Here is an 18,052-nt window from a genome sequence, read left to right on the forward strand (position 1 = left end):
GTGCTCATGACAGACAGCTGTGTTTGCCATTGAGCTCATTTAAAAACACTGAAATTAGTGACGGGATGGTATTTCCACACTATGGCTCCTTCAAATGCAGACTTGTGGTAAGATTTGACAGCTGCTCATTTAGTGGTTGTCCTCGCGATTGAATTGATTAATCACAATTTACAGAAATAGCTCAAGAAAAAACAATAAAAATACCACACAGCGCCATAAACTAATTAGTTATACTGAAAACACAACCCAGCACACACACACTCTGCACACTGGTCGATGTCGGCTCTTATTATCAGCTGAACTGTGACCCTGGTCAGGAAAACAAATGGCTCTTCCAAGCTAAATATCAGCCTGGGGCCAGAAACGCAGACAGACACACACACACCCACACACAGGAAACCAGGTCACACAGAGAGACAAGTGCGCTGACCAAGAAAACACTCAATCACTTCTGCTTCACTTGTTGTATTATCGACAATATTGTCCAACATCTTGCTACCGGACGTCTTTTCCTACACAATTATAGCTCAAATATCATTTTCTGACAGTACTTACATTCAAGCTCTTCAAAATCTAGTGCTCCAGGTCTTCCGAGGGATTCAGGATTCCCGCTCACTGTCTTGTTGTCAACTGAGCGAGAGACGGAGAGTGAAAGAGCTCTGTCTCTCTCTCTCTCTGTCTCTCTCTCTCTCTCTCTGTCTCTCTCTCTCTAAAATGAGGGATGAGTCAGTCTCAAAGTTCAGCAACCAATCACAATGCATTTTTTTGAAATGTGTAACCAATTTACAGGCATAAATGTTTCCCTTTGACATTCACAACACAGCTACCCTGTCTCTGTTATATCATCTGTTGTTTTTTAGACAACAAAATGCACTTAAAAAGTTTGAAAATATATATAAAACCAAATCAGTTCCCCGGTAGACAGTCGAAATTTTCACAAAGTTTTTACCGTACTCAGCAGGCAGGTAGAACTCGGCACAGGTAGTTTCCACTTCAGCACTGCCTGTTCCTGCACCAGGTTTAACCCTAACCCCATGTAGGCAGAACTCGGCACAACACCGGCCATATGATTACCTGCCCGTCAGGGTGGTCAACTAAAAGCATGTAAACCACACAACCACAGGTTTCTGTGGTCGGTCACTACAGTCCTAAACACACACGTTGATGAAAGCTAAAGGAGATTATCTAAGCACTTCTGACACAGCTAAAGAGACTGAAGTGACCTGCTGAGTGTGCAAGTCACCTTTTCCCTCAGAAGATTATTTCTAAACTACCATACTCTAAACAATGCACAGTATAATTTAGAGCTAAACTCTTTTATTAAACTCTATAACATAAATTCTTAAAATTTTGAATGCAGGGCATGTTCAAATATTACATTATGGCGCAGGGTGACATTCACACACTGCTGTGTACTGGAGCCAGACCCACATCTCTGAAGTCTCAGGCACCTCACAGCCATGAAGGGACAAAGACCTGTAAACTGAATCCAAAGTGGGCCACTGTTTTTCACAAGTTGAGATATTCAAAAGCTTTTTGAAATCATGCATGCAAACATTTGCCCCGTTCGTGTAATAATGAATAGTCGTGAGCAACACTTTGTTTTAATGAGTCTGGATCTCGGGACTGGAACAGTTTTCCCACCCCTGTCATTAATCAGTGTTTATCCAATCAACGGGGGCCTTCACACTCACATAAAAGCCTTTTTCTAATGTTCATTTATGGGGGATTATTTCACAACTCATCCAAACGATGACTCATGGTCTGGTATGTGATTGGCTCCAACATCACAAGCAGTGCACGGAGGTAAAGCTCACCAGTGAGGTGGAAAGCATGCAAAGTGGTTACAGCTAATAACCTGCACACCTCATATACAATTACACGAATATTTTTAAAGCTTACTCTGATGCTGCACAAGCAGCGGAGAAAAGAAAGAAAGCAACAGAATAAATGACACTGTATATGCACAAATATAAAATGAGGGCTGAACTGCCACTGATCCTCCCAAGCCTCCAAAACACTCCGCTAAATACTTCACACTCAGCTTCAGCGCTAGATCTTTGGCATTCCAGCGGCACAATAAGCCGACCAGGGAGGGCAGGAATCCCCCTTTTTCTTTTTGTTGTGTGGGGGTCACGGAAATAAAAGGAATGCCGTGTGAGCACAAAGGAGTGATGGTCACCCAACTGCAAAGAAACAGTCACGCAGCGAAAACGCAGATTGCAGGCAGATTGTATTTTAAATCACGAAAACTTTGTTGATGCCAAAAAGGTGATTGTGTTGTCAACAACGCGCCAATGACTTACAAGAAACGGCTTAAGAAACTAAACAAAGTGGGTAAAATGGTAAAAAAAGAAAGCAGGAAGAAAGAATATTAGAAAAGTAGGGATGCAATGGTCCGCACATACTTGGTATTTTTATTAGCTTAACTAAAAACCACTGGATAAGCTGGTGGGAAAAAATACTGACTTTCATATATTAACCACGGACAATATAACCTGGAGCATCATAAAAATACCATTATAATACAGCCACGGTGAGCTGCCATAAAGAGAAGCAGAAACATGTCACGTGCAAACAACAGTAAACAATAAATGAGAAGTTTTTTGGCAACTTATGCATCATTATTTAATAAACATCCAAACCACAGTGCACATTAAAGCCTTATTAAGAGCCGTGCACACTCTAAACAGGAAAGTGAACCAGATTTCATAAATGAAGGAACTGCATCAGAGATCAAAGAAGCCACCTCTGAGATCCAGTAAGTGAAAATCATGCACAGGGGGATGTATTTCTTAAAGCACCCCCCCCCCAGCCCTCTTTAACAAAGGGGGTCAGAGAAGAAAAGATGGGTTAGGGTTAGGGTTAGGCAGCATTCCTTAAACGGATGGCAGCTGAAGAGACTAAAATATATTCACATGCACAGCGAAGACCTCTCCCATTGTGTGACGGAGCAATATCCATTTTAATTCTTAACACCGTCAAGCATCAACAGCAAATATTAGAAAAATCAAATGCTACTGCGAATCAATCATTAAATTCAACGAGTTTAAAATTGTGAAGCCCCACCAGCCCCAGAGAATGCCCCCTGAGAACTGACAGAGAACTGCTTTCCATCTGCTGACCTTTACATTTCAATAAAGAAAACTTCAGGAAATGGAATCTACACTTTATCCATCCCGACACAATGGCAGCCCTCTTTCTGTGGAGAGTTTAAGAGATGCATTACCAATTATTTGAAGGGGGGATTATCATCATTATTATTATTATTATTATTCTGGGATGGACCCAAAATGAGTCACTTGCCAGTTTCTGGTGGGACCCCACATAACGAGTGCTTGTTATGTTTCTATTAGTCATGGTCGCATAATGGGGCCAAACTGGCAGCGTCTCTGAGATTAAAACGTCGGAGCGGCCTCATTTCGTCCTCCTTGGCCACAAGTTATCCTAGAGAGTTGTATCTGAGTCATGTGAGGAGCCATGATGTGAGCTTAGATACCATGGAAACCTCCGACACTTTGATGTGTCAGGACTGATCGAGGCTGTGGACTGAAACCTCTTTGATTCATGAAGTTTTAAGTAGGGAGGAAAACTATCTACCTTTCCATACCCCACTCTCATCACCACGGAGATGATACTGACAGCACCAGCATCAACGGGAGGTTTGCAGACGCAGAGTGAAGAAGGAAATGAAAAAAGAAAAAAAGAAACATCAACCTGGAGTCGTCTGCAGGTTTACGTTTCATTCCAAACACTGAGTCCGTCTGTCAGCTCACACTGGGAGCTGCGCTGCAAACACAACAGGGCTTTCATGCAAGGGACCTGGAGAACATATGGCTTTGATTAGAGGGCAAGACAGAGCGAGAGAGCCCAGTGGAAACTGTACAGAGTGAGAGAGAGAGAGAGGCTCCGTGTGTGTGTCTGTGTATGTGTGTGTGTGTGCATCAGTGTAACAACAGGGGGAGAGGGCTGACTCAAGAAGGGGTGACTGTATTTTCACAGCGGAGGTGAGTGTGTGTGTGTGTGTGTGTGTGTGTGTGTGTGTGTGTGTGTGTGTGTGTGTGTGTGTGTGTGCATGAACTTATTAACAAAAGGCAGAATAAAAGATGACTCAAAAGATGGAGACTGCTGAGCTTTGAGAAGAGAATGAAATGAATCCCTGTGTGTGTAAGCACGTAGTCCGTTTGACATAAGCTGCCCACGTCACGTCCGTATCACGCTTTTCATGTGCTGCAGAACCTTCGCTGTGACCCTGCAGCCGTCAGTAACAGGTTTTTCATCTAACAAAACTTCACTGCTGTTAAAAAACGTAATAATATAAGAGGTCTGCGTAGTCTGGTCTGTTTAATCACCCACTTTTTTCTCCTTCCCAGAGCTGATCAAATTGTTGGAGATAGACTAAACATTATGTAAGACTAGGACAATCACACAACATGTGCCAACGCCCAACGACGATCAGGTTTCCAATAAACAGACACTTAATCAATCAATCCCCAGATGTTGCTCAGTCGTCACCGAGTCTAAATAAATTCATAACAGAGACCGGTCCACCCTCGGAATCTCTGTTGAGTGAGGTATGAATTATTTATCTGAATGATTATATACTACACAGAATAGAAATTAACTTTTTTCCTTTACCTAAATGAGTTCAGGTTCACACATGCTGTCTGAAATACTGTATGCAAGAGAGCATGGCGTGAATGAGACGTCGCAATTTGGAAAAGCAAAAGGGGGAAAATACTTGAAGTTCAGCATCTGTAATATTCAAAATTATTGAATATATTTCTACTTTTGCGAGCTCATCAATTCAGTGACGACACAGCAACATGTTATGAAGCGTTGTTTTTACAAGTGGGTCCCTGCTTTGAGCCAAAGTGTAATAATGCATGGATGTGCACAATGCAGGATTTCAATTATCCAGCAAATCAGCTTAGGTTGGATTGAGAAACTCTTAAAGGTGCACTTACACACTCTATTCAAATGCACTGTTTGGTCAGGTTCAGTGAATTTCTCCTCACTGTCCAATAGTTGCTCTGGAAATTGAAAAAAAAGACAAAGTGGTTTGGACCGAGACACACGCAACGCCATTCCAGCCAATCAGCAACGAGGGGGGGAGGCTTTCGTGGACGGGCTAGTGGACGGGAGTTATTTTTTACAGTAGATCTGGCACAGTGCTAATTTAAGGATTACAAGGGGAATGAGAAGCAGGAGGTGAGGAAGCAGGTGTCACATTTGTTTGCCTGATAGTGTTACATTTCTTGCCTAGAGACGTTCAGCTTATATCTACCAAGATAAGCCGTTGTTATGATGTCGTTAATTCAAAACACCGTGTCCAATAACACTAGCTTCCTTGTCGTTTTAGCTACAGGTGTATTTGTCGAGTTTTTTCGAGTCGAAATATCACCGAATTTTCTGACTCCACCTTCAATGTAAACACAACTTTTGTTTGTGTAAAGGAAAACTCCAAGAGGCACCTTTTGTTCCCATGCACAGGTAATCAGCGAGTACAGCGGTGAATTGATAAGCATGTGAGAAAATATAAATTTGCGTTAGGGTCAAAGGTCCATAACGGCAGCAATGTAAACTCTTCCAAAGCCAGACAGCAAATACACCTGTGACGTTATTGATGCAAAGCTTGAACACATAGGAAGCATGTGATGGGGTTACAGGACAAGAGGATGCAAAGAGGATCCAATTTTCTATCTCGAGACATCACCGCACCTTCACTCCAACTTCTTTCTAGATGTTGTAGCACACATGACTGGAAGCTGAAGTAGCCTCCACACAATCGAGATGGGATCCAGTCTGTAAAACTACAGTAAACCTGAGAATGAGGATTATATTTTCTGTATTTTCTCCTTGTGGCCTGAATCTGGTCCTGCAATCCTATTGGATGAACTGTCAAATGGACTATTTTCTTCATAGGTCCCCCATGTGCCCCTTGCACCACAGACATCAGGCAGTCTGTTAGACCGATCCCGATCTGGATATGATTAATCTCAGGCCGTGTTTCCCCCTCATTCCCATTTGCAACCGATTACTTTAAAGCAACGTCACAAAGAAGAGAGAAGTAGTTATGGGTCACTTTCCCCCTGAGGATGTCTTCTATAGGGTACTGTGTAAACAATGACCTGTCAAAGTAAAAGACCTTTAGAGCTAATGAGAGTGCTCGCAGCTTTAAAGAAATTCCATTGAACTTCATTGTAACTAAATAAACACAAACAACTTTGACAATAACACACTCTTAATACTCAGATATGCACCTCAAAGCAAACACGATGGCAGGTATAGGTCAACTTTTCACAATAAGAGCTCCAACAAAGATGTTAAAAAGAGAAAGAAATTGCAAAAAGTTGCTAAATAAATGATTTGAATTTACTGTCCCAGGTAAAGTTAACAACCACGTTTACTGAACTTAATTAAAGCTGACAATAACACACTCGTCATACTCAGATGTGAACCTCAAACCGAACAGACACACAAGGGCAGGTATAGGTAAGCTTTTCACAATAAGAGCTCAAACAGTAAAGTTTTGCTGAACGTTACAAATAAATGATTTGAATTTACTGTCCCGTGTAAAGTTAACTACCACATTTCATTTACACTCTATTCTATTGACATATAAACCTAAATTAATGCATAAACACCGCTGTTATACCGATTTTTCATCTTGGATTTCAGGGGGGGGGGGGTTCCAGAAACAGACTGGGAACCACTGACACCCAGCGACTCCACAAACAAACTCAGCCCAGACTCGTGCAACGTCCCCCGGGTGGGAAAGGTGTGCGCGAGGCGGCAGTCTGGAGGAAGTGTTGGAACAGAACCTACTCACCGAAGTTGTCAAGTCCAGTGAACATCCGCCAAAACTCCGCTCAGTGTCGAGTTCACTTCATATTCCTGCAGTGACTGTGCACGGTGCTCTCCCTCTCTCCCTCTCTCTCTCTCTCTCTCTCACACACTCACACACACACTCACACACTTTCTCGTGTTGTGGTGGGAAAACTCGCTCTCTTCCCTGATGCCTTCACGTGCTCCTCGGAAAAAACTGCGCTCCAGCAGTTTGGATACTTTTCATTTGGCCTCCATGTTTTTTTTTAAAAATGTATTATTCATATGCATTTATTTTGTTTGTTAGTCTGCAGCATTGCTGGAAAACTGCTGCACGGATGACAGCGAAAACTTGCTGGAAGGATGCGGTGCGGGTCAGGACAGAACCCATTAGATTTCAGCATGGATTGGTTTCTCAGAGAATAATTCATGAAGCAAACCAGGCGTGTTTAGAGGAATAATATTTATGAGTGTGCAAGTTATTGAGAATCCAAATTAAAATCTGGATCTTCTGAATGTAAATGTGGTTTATTGAGGGAACAGTTGGGCCTTGTTCGTTTGTTAGTGACCAGGATTATATGAAAAATACTGAACCGATGAGATCATATTTATTGGAATTTATCATATACTGTATATAAAAGATGGATGACATGAAGCGAATGTCAAATAAAATGTTCTCAAAGAGTGTTTCCTGTAAGTTTGGTTTTAATTAATAATTTGATGCTGTAAAAAAAGTACAAATTAAGTCTTCAACTTTTGGTTCGGTTATAAACTGTTAAAACTGCAAGAAAAAAGGGTCATACATATAATCTGCTCCGAGCAGAGTACAAGATGGGAATTTGGTGGAAAGGTAAGGTAGACATCCACTTTACATGGCGGTTGGCTGTACCACGCCACTTGTTAGCACGATATTGTTTTGGAAATCTGTGCTCTTCTTTTATGATGGCGATTTATCCAACAGCACACAAAGGCAGCGTCTGCTTCTCTCAGTAGCCAAAGGAGCTGACGACAGGAGGACAATAACTGCAGACCAGTGTGGGTGTGTGTGTGTGTGTGTGTGTGTGTTTGAGATTGAGTGTGTGTGTCACTACATTGGAATGTCTGGCAACTATTTCACACCATAGTCTGTCGTTAACTTTACGTAGTCTCCCCTATACATTATTTACTCTAGTCCAAAGTGATTTATTCTTTATAGCAATGCAGCAGACTAATGAGTCAATATGTGTCCTCATCCAAAGCCTTTGGTGTAACTTAAGGGGCCCAATTATTTGGACCAATGGTTGCGGGGCCATGGAATAACCTTTATCCAGATGTGTCTCACCTCAACCCAATCAGCCACGATTTCTCTTTGGGACCCGGTTCAGTCCCAAACACAGAGAAACTATTATTCACTTGTTTATTGACGTTGTGCCCAATGTGCGGCAGATACACAGAATACGAAGTACAATTAGAAAAAGTAGGTTGAGACCCCACCACCACCACCACCACCAAAGCACGTGCTGCAGAGAGAGAGATGCCCTTTTCCACTCCACAGCTTCTGACTGTATTCATTTCAACTTGGAAAAGTGAGGGATTATTTTCCCATTCACTCTCTCAGTCCACTGATGGGAAGTCTTATGCCATCCAGCAGGAATGTGCAACTCTTCCATTCCTCCGGCTCTCCTCCACCCAGGAGCGAGCAAACCTTTGGGAATCCCCAGCCCGCTGATAAAAGAGAGGGAGTGTGGCCTCTCTCCCGGATTATAGGGCTTTTTTAACTTCCTCTCACAAACCTATACACTGTAATGTCTTTGAGCTTTGTTACATCTCTGACAAGTCCTGCGTGGTCGTATATGTGATATTTGATATGATGGTGGGGATTTTTTCCAACAACATGCATTCGAACCACTCCACATTATCTTATTGATATCAAAACACCCACGGGAAAGATAGCAGGTAGATAAGAAGGAGACTTTGACTCTGATTTATGAGATTTTTTTTTTTTTTTCTGAGCTTCTGACACAGTTGTGTGTTCAGCATGAGCACACACTGAGACAAAGAGTATGTGGGCGCATTGAAAAGCAATGTAGATAAGACATTGCACATAATGTTAACACAACTGTTTTGTAAACAAGTTACGTCAGTTTTGAATTCTTTACAAACACCACTCTGCAAAATTCCAGTTCAATTCATTTCATTTCATTTCTGTCTATAGGTTATTGTTAAATGTTAAATTCTTTAATATCTCATTGATTCTTGCAAGTAAACTTCTATATATAGCAAATGTGTCAAGTCACAGTGTCGTGTTCATCCAGTTGATGACAGGGAAACAATAATGAAACCACATCTATGAGTTTATTTCCTCAAACAACCAGGCCATTGATTTATATTAAATGTAAAAAGCATTATGAGGAGAAACCTCGGGCGAAACATTTCTACAGTATATTCTACACAACTAGTTCTATTTCAGGTGAAATAACTGATGAGGTGAAGTTGCTGTGTCCTTACTTTTGTGGATCCTGCCCTCTGCTGTGAGACAAGGTTCATTACACATGAGGGGAACCATGACACTTGTACAGTTATATCAGTGACAAAGGACCTCTGACGTGATCATAATAAAAGTGATAATAACAGCACTGATGATAGCAGAGGTATGATGATACCTGTAAACAAGGTAATTTGGGTATTTTATTTGTATATGATGACACTTGTATGCTTGTATATATGACATGTAAATCTAAATCTAATAAATAATATATGAATATAAAGTGATTGCCCTTTAAAGAAATGGATGGACTTTGAAACATAGAGGAAAAACGTACAACTAAAACTGTAGGTGGCAGATTTAAAACCCAGTCTAATTTTTCTGCACAGGACATCTTTAGCCCTGAGGTATTGTTTCCTGCAACAAAGAGCTGCTCTGTTCTCGTTCAGCCTTTTCTTCACACTTCACTTAGCTCAGTGCTCAGCTGAGGAATTACACCCCAACCCTGCCTGGACCCGGAAGAAGGTTTATAATACCATCTGTGTACAGTTAGCCCCGCCATGCAAAGTTGCCAGCGTGTGTTTTGCAAGATATCGCTGTTGCACAATGCAGAACGGCCATTCTGCACGAAACACACAATGCCTCACAACTGTGTTCTTGACAAATAAAAGGAAAATAAACAAAGGCCTGGTGTAGCGCTCACAGAGACATATAATCTGCACACACACGCACACACAGAAACACAATGACTATGTCAGGTATTATTCTGAGCCCTCCTGTCAACAGCTGCCTGACTCAGTGGTTTGTAAAAAGGTAGCATGGTTTGAACCATTGTCAACCATTGAGCCATTAGCAGAGCTAGGGTAACACCACAGACACTTTGGGACAATGATGGAAAAATAGACAACGGATCAGTTCCACACGTGTCAGTCATGTCAGAAACAACAGCTCACAGACAACAGGAGTTATAAATCCATATGGAATTTATTCTTGAATCATAATAAACTAAATATTACCCATCACTATGCAGAAATATATACATAGAATATGGTGATGTAATACAATACAGAAATAGTAAAATAAATACCATTAAACCATGTTTTAAAAACCGTATACAGCTTCAGTGGGTTTGTAAGGCGTACATGTCCTGAAACAAATGTTTACCAAACCATTTGATGGTAATTCAACACGTTGTGCTTCAAGCTACAACTAAAATTCGGAGCAGTAAAAGTCAGTGTCAAAGCAAATCAAACAAGAAGGACGTGAAATTAGCCTGTGAACATGTGTAGTGACCAGAACGTCCCACTGTTCTACCAACAATGACCAATAAATGTCAAAGTGCCGTTAAATAAAATCATCCACACGAAAATATGGCACTAGAACCACAATGGAGTTTACTATATTTCACACGTTGACTTTAAAATCCAATTATTTCCCAGGGCTTCTGATGCAATGACCTGAAATTAATCATTTTTTCTGCAGTAAACTCTGCTCATTAAAATTAATGGCTAGGAGCAGAAGTTTATAAGCTGATACATTTTTATTTATAAAAAAAAGAACTGGTACTATTAGAAAAAAACTATTATTTAAGTGCTTATTTAACTACTTCTTGCATAATATTTGTGCGCAGTTGAGATGAAGATGAACCACAGCAAGTTACATGGAAGTAAAGATTAAATCAACTGTCAGGTCATTTATGTGGCTTCTTAAAGAAGAGGATTTTGTCTGTTTTCTAAAGAGAAAACATACTGTATTCTTATACTGGGGATATAACGGCCACATCTCATGTGCCTTATTTTTAAAATGCTGTTTTATTAATGTCATACAAGAATTAAAAAATCATTTATGAGCTGAAATGTTATTTTCAGAATGGCCATATTTTATATATTCATTAGCTGAATAACACCTGAGAACTGTCCAGTGCAGGCAGCTGGTTACTGAGCAGCTAAAGGAAGTTGGAGGTTAAAGGTCCCTACTTAAGGCACTTCAAAGATATTGTGTAGAAATGATTAACTGTGGACTGAATCTAAATAAATATGTTCTCCCAATAACTTCTGAATCTATTAGAAAAGTAACAGAAGAGAATCAAACATCTATATATAGCATAATGGAATACGTTCTTCATCGATAAGCTCATTCGGGGAGGATTTATCGGTATAATTCAAATTTGTGCATTGTAGACAACTCAGAAGAGAGAGAATCCTCCAGCATGACTGAGTATTCAAGTGAAAAACAATATTGGGATTTTAATTTCAGCTTTTCTCTTTTCTTGACTTAAATATTTTAAATGTCTTTATCACAAATGCATTTTTAAACTAAAAATACATCATTAAAAAATCTTCTTTATGCTGCTTATTTGGATTTTCCTTCTCGTCTTTTTGTGGATTACATAGTAGATATTCAATAGTGCCTAGAACATAGCACAGTGAAATAAAATACCTGGTATACATGATATTTATGTGGCACAGTGAGAATGGTCCCAGTGCAGTAAACATCTCTCTTTGGCTTCTTTGTTCAGGTTAAAGCAAAAGGAAAATGAGACTGAGGAAAGCCTTCATCAAACTTTTTCACTATGGTGAAATTCAACTTTTACCTCATTTATGCTGCACGTTTTATAAAAGTTAGCTACACAGGCTCCAGGGAGCAGGACACAGTCCCAGACTGTGAGGTGGATATACAGTTATTTTCCTGTCAGATGTACTTGTTTACACAAAGATATATGTATAACAATAAATTGCACAAGTTGACCCTCAGGAATCAACATGTATAGATGTACAGAAATTTAAAATATGAATTTAAAGCTCTCACAAGCTCATAACTGTCTCGTCAGTATTTCTGCTTTTAACTCCGTCAAACAGTTTAAGCCTCGTCCTCCTCGGATTTGCATGTAAATAAAAAGTAAAACACTGAATAAATCAAGAACATACTGTATGAGATGGAAAAACGAAAGAATAAAAATAGTAATGCTAAATGATTCCATGTCGCTCCTCTAGCTCAGCTCTTGCGAGAGTTGCTGTACCACTTCTTGACAGCTATTCCACTAGTGCTCGCCACCACGCACAGCGCCCCTCCGAGGCTCCACAGGGTCGGTGCACGGTTAAAGAAAATGAACTGGAAGATGAACGCCAGCACCACGTCCACAGTCCTCATCAGGGACACGGGTCCGGCCTTCTCGATCTGCAGGGCCTTTGTCAGGAAGGTCTGACCAGCGATGCCCAGGACAGCAATCAGCATCAGTAACCAGCGATCGCGGCCACAGTACGGGTATTTCCATTCCCCAAGGACGGATACAGCGATGAGGCACTCGATTAAACCGATGACAGCATAGTACCAAACAGAGAGGTAGTAATGGACGCTCTTCCCCATTTTGCGGAGAATAACAAATGTAAAAGCAGCCGCGACCGCTCCTAGAGACACATAAAAAAGATATTAGAGAATGAAAACACCAACATAGAAAATATACAAATTATTAATGAAAAGAATTGAAGAATTTATCATGGATTTATTCAAAAGAAAGAATAAAAATTGGAGTGGCACATCTTGGAGTGGGTATCTTCTTGCAAAACTTATGACTATTTATTTATAGGAATGCGGCTGACAGCTATAGCCTCATGAAATCCTCTGTGAATCCCTCCTGGACTACACCTGTATTTTCAGGAACTATTTCCTCCTCTGATATTTCCTCTCATCCTTATCTACAGTCAAACGGGCACTCCCATATCCTCTGCCTCCAGTCGATGTTAAAGCACCACTTCGACAAAGTTCATGGAGGTCACTGCATTTATGGGCCTGTTTTTGCTGGAGGCTAAGTTGGATCTAGTCTGCATTTAGTTGGATCTGGTGGAAAGTCTGAGAACCACACACCACTGTGGCTCGGGCAGCTACTAAGGAGAGCACTGTTGTAAATCAAGGCATGAAAACACCAAATGCAAATGTGACTGGGAAGGATGTGAGATTTCGCTGACTAACCACCACTAAGACTTCCACCGAAATTGTGCAGAGAGACCTTAGCTATAAAACAAAGCTCATCATTTACTTTAGGAGAAACTCTTGCTGACTTTGCTCGATGACCATCCATAAAAAGTAGCAGTGTTTTGCTGTTGGGAAGCCAGTGAAGGATTATGACTTTGTCACTACACTATTGATTCCTGCGAGTTGAAAAATTCAAGCAGCTAATGCAAGCAGGTCTCTTGGCAGAAAGGTGAATGTCCCTTTTTGAGATAGTGTAAGATGTAACCCGCCCCTGACCATGACTAACTTGAAAGACGATCTCCTAGGTAACCTGGATGTGCCAAGGAACACAGCGCTGGTGTTGTGGATTCCCCTGGTTGCCATGGTAATCCTGACCTGGTACTGACCAGGAGTCGGTACAAAGTTTCTGAACATCACCTCCTGAATCATTAAAGATCTACTTAATCTTTGTCTACTTTCATTAAACTGAGTTATTTTGTATTACCTGCAAAGGCAGCAATAGTCCCCTTGACATGGCTAGTGTAGTTGCCTTCAATGCCACGCACTTGCTGGCCAAAGAGGAATGGTGGTCGGGCGATAAGGAGGACACCAGTGAGGGTAAAAACAGTGAAGACACAGTCCCAGATTGTACATTTCTCCTTCAGGAAGATCCAAGCCAGGAGCGAGGTAAAGACTGGATTACTGACGGGTCAATGGACAGAGAAAAAACATGGGTTAGAGATGAGAGCATGTCTGGGTGCAGTTCATAAGTCCTAACAGAAGGGAAAAGTTGGGGAGAGACACAGGGAAACAATAAGAATGCTGAGGAAATGAACAAAAAGTGTACAATTCAGGAAGGACAGAATATATTTGCAGTGTTGATGTAATCCACAAGTTCCTCCCAGCTCTCACCTGAACATGATGACAGTGGCGTCTGCCAGTGGCATCTGCTGAACGGCATAGAAGAGCAGGATCATGGCATTGGAGCCGATTAAACCCCGAAGCACCAGATATATACGTTTATCCCTGGGACCAAGGAAACCTGTCCTGGAGGAGCAGAGACATGAGGATGGATGGATGGATGGATGGATGGATGGATGGATGGATGGATGGATGGATGGATGGAATGACTGATACAGGGAATGATAAACAGAATTCTGGGGGAAAAAGTGATGGATGGAGTAAAGTGAGCAGCAACGTGAGCTGAGTGATGACAGATGGTGGGATGGTTGGATAGATAGATGGACACATTTAGGTTTAGGTTGTGAGGAAATGACAGTGATGGATGGATTCATGGATGCGGCTGCGAAATCGGGGAGGAGGGACACTTTTGTCGGTGAAGATAAAATAAAGAGGAATGTAGTGGACGAATGGATGGAAGGATGAATAAGTAGCTGAATGAATAGAAGTACTGATCGTAGTCTTTGGGAATTCAGTTAAAGTTCAAATCTTTGGGTCACAATGTCATTTAAAATGTATATTTTCTGATAATCTGTGAAGTTCATTGTAGTTTTGTGTGAAGATGGCATGAGATGGGTGCTACTGTTAACTACTTTATTTAGAGACTAGATTTCCTGCTGATCCTAACATATTGCATTCACGTTAATATACAGTAAACTCACTGGGACTTTTGAACTTTGACCACTGAAATTTGATCAGTTAATATTTCAAGTGTAAACTGGTCATAATCTGAACAAATTCCCTAGAGGCAGACTGTGAAGTTGACTGCTGACCACCCAAATCGAATCAGTTAAACCCTGAGACTAGAGGGAAAACATTTTTAACATTTGTAAAAACTTTCCCATCACCTACTTCCTGACAAACGTATTTCTAGTATTTTGACGACTTAAACTGGTCTCAGCAGTTTAAGTTGGCGGACAAGCCAAGGTACTTACCTGCAACGTGAAGGTAAAGCATGAAGACAACAGCAGAAATCCCCAGATATAAATTACAGGCAGTGACATGTGTTTCCTTGCTGAGTTAAAGCACTTTATCTTATCACAACACAGAGTATAAATTGTTGGTTTATGTAAAGACTGTTTTGGGAGTGTTACTTTAGCACTAATTATGTAATTTGTGTATTCTACGGGGTAAATCTTGAACCTGGAGTTAATGTTTAACAGTATGACTAACTCTGAGTGTTTCAGTATCTAAACCATGCTTACTTGTGGTAGATGAGTAAAGGCATAACAAAGAGCATCTGGAAGAAGCAGCGTATGGCACTGATTTCTATGGCGTGGATTCCCTGGATGGTTTTCACCAGGAGAGCGATGATAGAGAAGAAGACTGTGGACAGGAAAGCATAGAACAGACCCAGACCTGGACACCCCTTTGGTTCCTCTGCACCTGTATCAAAGAGAGAGGAAAAGTTGGTGAGGGTGGAAGAGAAGATATGTGAGAGGGGAAGGAAAGAGACAAAGGGGCCCTGAAGAGGGGCATCACTGTTCCACACTTCACCTAAAAAAATATTGCTTGTTTCATTGTAACCATGTTGGTACAGTAACTACAGGATGTCATTGAACTCAACGGGGTCTGGGTGAAAGCTCGCTTGCAAAAACCACAAACGAAAAGATCTGCAAAAGACAGTGTTGCAGTGTTTGCTCAACCTGCCCATGGAACAATAAACTGATACGCTCGCACAGATAACATTTCAACCTGAGGTGGCTCCGACTTCCTTCTTTGTACTCGTAGTACAATGTGTGGTCTGCTCCACGCACGGCATTTGTCTTTTTCACCCTGCACCAAACCAAAGAGCAGGATTGTCTAAAACCTATAAGTCGTCATATTACTGGTTTTACTTTTATTAGTTTCACCATTATGACTAGTACACGCAGGGGCATTAGTACAGTGTTGCAATACTGAATTAGTATTAAAGTATTAGTTTTTAATAGTTTGTGTAATAATATTTTGATTAAAAGTGAGAACAAAGTATAGTTTTATAAGTGTAATGTGCAGGTGGCTACACATATAGTGGCCCTGGTAGAGTAAAAGTGCACAGTCATCTTCCTGAAGGATGATGCAAATGTTAAACTGGTTTATGACGGGCCGTGGGCTACACACTTTGTAACTGAGCTGTTGACCTTGTAAAATACTGGAAGTGGAATACAGCAATAACTTGTGTCATATTGTTCGTTTACTATAAAAATGTTAATTAAGATGTGTCAAATAATATTTGATTCCTGGTAATTTCCACCACCATCATTAGAAAAATTCAAGATCTATTTTGAAATAGCAAAATGCCATGAATAACATATTTCCATTAAAATGAATTTTCTTACATGGCTTACATGATTTAGCCGCTTTTATTTTGTAGTTTTGTGACGTTAAGTCGGATGAAGTGACGTCATATGTGGCAGCTTTGTAGACAAAAAAATCACGTCTAAACTTTAAAATAAACTTTACAAAATAAACTTAAATAAGTTAATGCGTGTTCCTTATTGGCTGATGACAAACACGTGGTACCGGCGCTGTTACATTAATACGCGACGTTACGCGGTTGTATAACGTGACGCAGGAAGTTTATCACGTTATTTCTCTAAGCTCATTAATGGAGGACCGGGGTGTCCCGGGCCGGGGACACTGATCCCCGCGGGGTTCCGGTGGTTTGTACCCGGGGTGAGTTCCCCTCTTACCGTCCGGGGCGCTTTCTCCTCGGGATGCGGGCTCTCTCCGGAGACAACACAACGACGGGCACAGGGTTTTCTTCTCCCCGCCTTCCAGTAACTCCAGGGCCCGGGTCGCTTCCACATCCTCCTCAGCATCCTCATCCCCCTCCTCCTCGTCTTCGTGCCCGCAGGACAGGCGACAGTTGCCCCGGAGCTGAACCCGCTCCTCCGCCCGCTCATCGTCGTCGCCCTCGCCGCTCTCGGAGCCGGGGCCGCGGTCAACTTTGTGGAACACTACGGTGATGGTGTCGTCCTGCGCGGCCGAAGCCCGCTGCTGCGGCCGGTGGTTACAGTCGCCCATGGTAAGATGTGGCGGCGCGGCGGCAGCATGCCTCGGACTGCTGTCCTCCTTGTGCGGTGCCCGGAGTGACGGAGACGGAGACACGGGTTAATGACTAACCTTGGTGGCAGGACACCAGCTCCCATGCAGTGGTGAGTTCAGCCGCAGGGGGGCAGAGCTGAACCCGGTCCACCTCCGCTGATCCGCTGCTGCAGGAGCCTATGACAGAGGAGGCAGAGGAGGTCTGAGCCAACCACATCCGCACGCTCCTCACACTGTCACACGTGCTCCTGCTACAGACACACGCTGCCTGTTTGTTTAGATTCAACACAACATGGAGCATACAACCAGGACCTACACATCTAAAGCATCTCCTACAGTCTCACACGATCATGAGTCCCAATCCAAAAATATGTATAATGTACAGTACACTTAACGAACATGATGGAAGAGTTTCCCCCAAAATAGGTGCAACAATAATACAATATATAACACCCCCCCCAAAAAAATATATGTAAATGTTTGTGTACTTATGTGTATAGATGTGTGTATGAGTATATATATGTTTATGTGTGTGTGTGTGTGTGTGTGTGTGTGTGAGTATGTATGTATGTATGTATGTATGTATTTATATCAGTCGCTTAAGTTCGAGTCCATCTAAGTAAAGATATATATACATACATACATACACATATGCATATTTATATATTCTTAGATGTTTTCTCATATATTTTTGGAAATTGTTACATAATCATGACTCATAAGAAGTCATAATCACGGAACACTATTTTTCATTTTAGGTCATGGTTTATATATATAAACAAGAAATAACACAACTCCTTATAATCATGTTGTGTATGTTAC

General features: G+C 41.5%; 2 protein-coding genes across 11 annotated transcripts in view; both read right to left on the reverse strand.

The window, feature by feature from the left end:
• The window catches only part of plce1 (phospholipase C, epsilon 1), a 76,857-nt gene extending 69,889 nt beyond the window's left edge, over positions 1–6,968 (reverse strand). For 8 of the 10 annotated variants that reach the window (XM_034569722.1, XM_034569720.1, XM_034569721.1 and 5 more), the window contains exon 1: positions 556–664. The gene's annotated coding sequence lies outside the window, so the exon portion shown is untranslated. The other 2 variants (XM_034569717.1, XM_034569718.1) reach the window with 2 other exon arrangements.
• Positions 6,969–11,040: 4,072 nt separating this feature from the next.
• Positions 11,041–17,536, reverse strand: slc35g1 (solute carrier family 35 member G1). Its single transcript, XM_034569782.1, has 5 exons — positions 16,876–17,536; positions 15,409–15,589; positions 14,156–14,290; positions 13,749–13,945; positions 11,041–12,699 (listed from the first exon to the last, which is right to left on the reverse strand). The coding sequence occupies exons 1-5, from the start codon at positions 17,207–17,209 to the stop codon at positions 12,287–12,289; spliced, it is 1,260 nt and encodes a 419-aa protein (XP_034425673.1). The 5' UTR covers positions 17,210–17,536; the 3' UTR covers positions 11,041–12,286.
• Between the last annotated feature and the right edge of the window lie 516 nt (positions 17,537–18,052).

Source organism: Hippoglossus hippoglossus, chromosome 19 (assembly GCF_009819705.1).
Source record: "Hippoglossus hippoglossus isolate fHipHip1 chromosome 19, fHipHip1.pri, whole genome shotgun sequence".
NCBI classification, from domain to species: Eukaryota; Metazoa; Chordata; class Actinopteri; order Pleuronectiformes; family Pleuronectidae; genus Hippoglossus; species Hippoglossus hippoglossus.

Bases quoted from the DNA above. Each gene is read 5' to 3' on its own strand.
- slc35g1 (XM_034569782.1), bottom strand. From the start codon at position 17,209: ATGGGCGACTGTAACCACCGGCCGCAGCAGCGGGCTTCGGCCGCGCAG. The intron at 14,291-15,408 runs GTAAGCATGGTT...CTGCTCCTCCAG, and splicing joins CCTTTACTCATCTACCACAA to GACAGGTTTCCTTGGTCCCA. The intron at 12,700-13,748 runs GTAATACAAAAT...ATGTGTCTCTAG, and splicing joins GACTATTGCTGCCTTTGCAG to GAGCGGTCGCGGCTGCTTTT.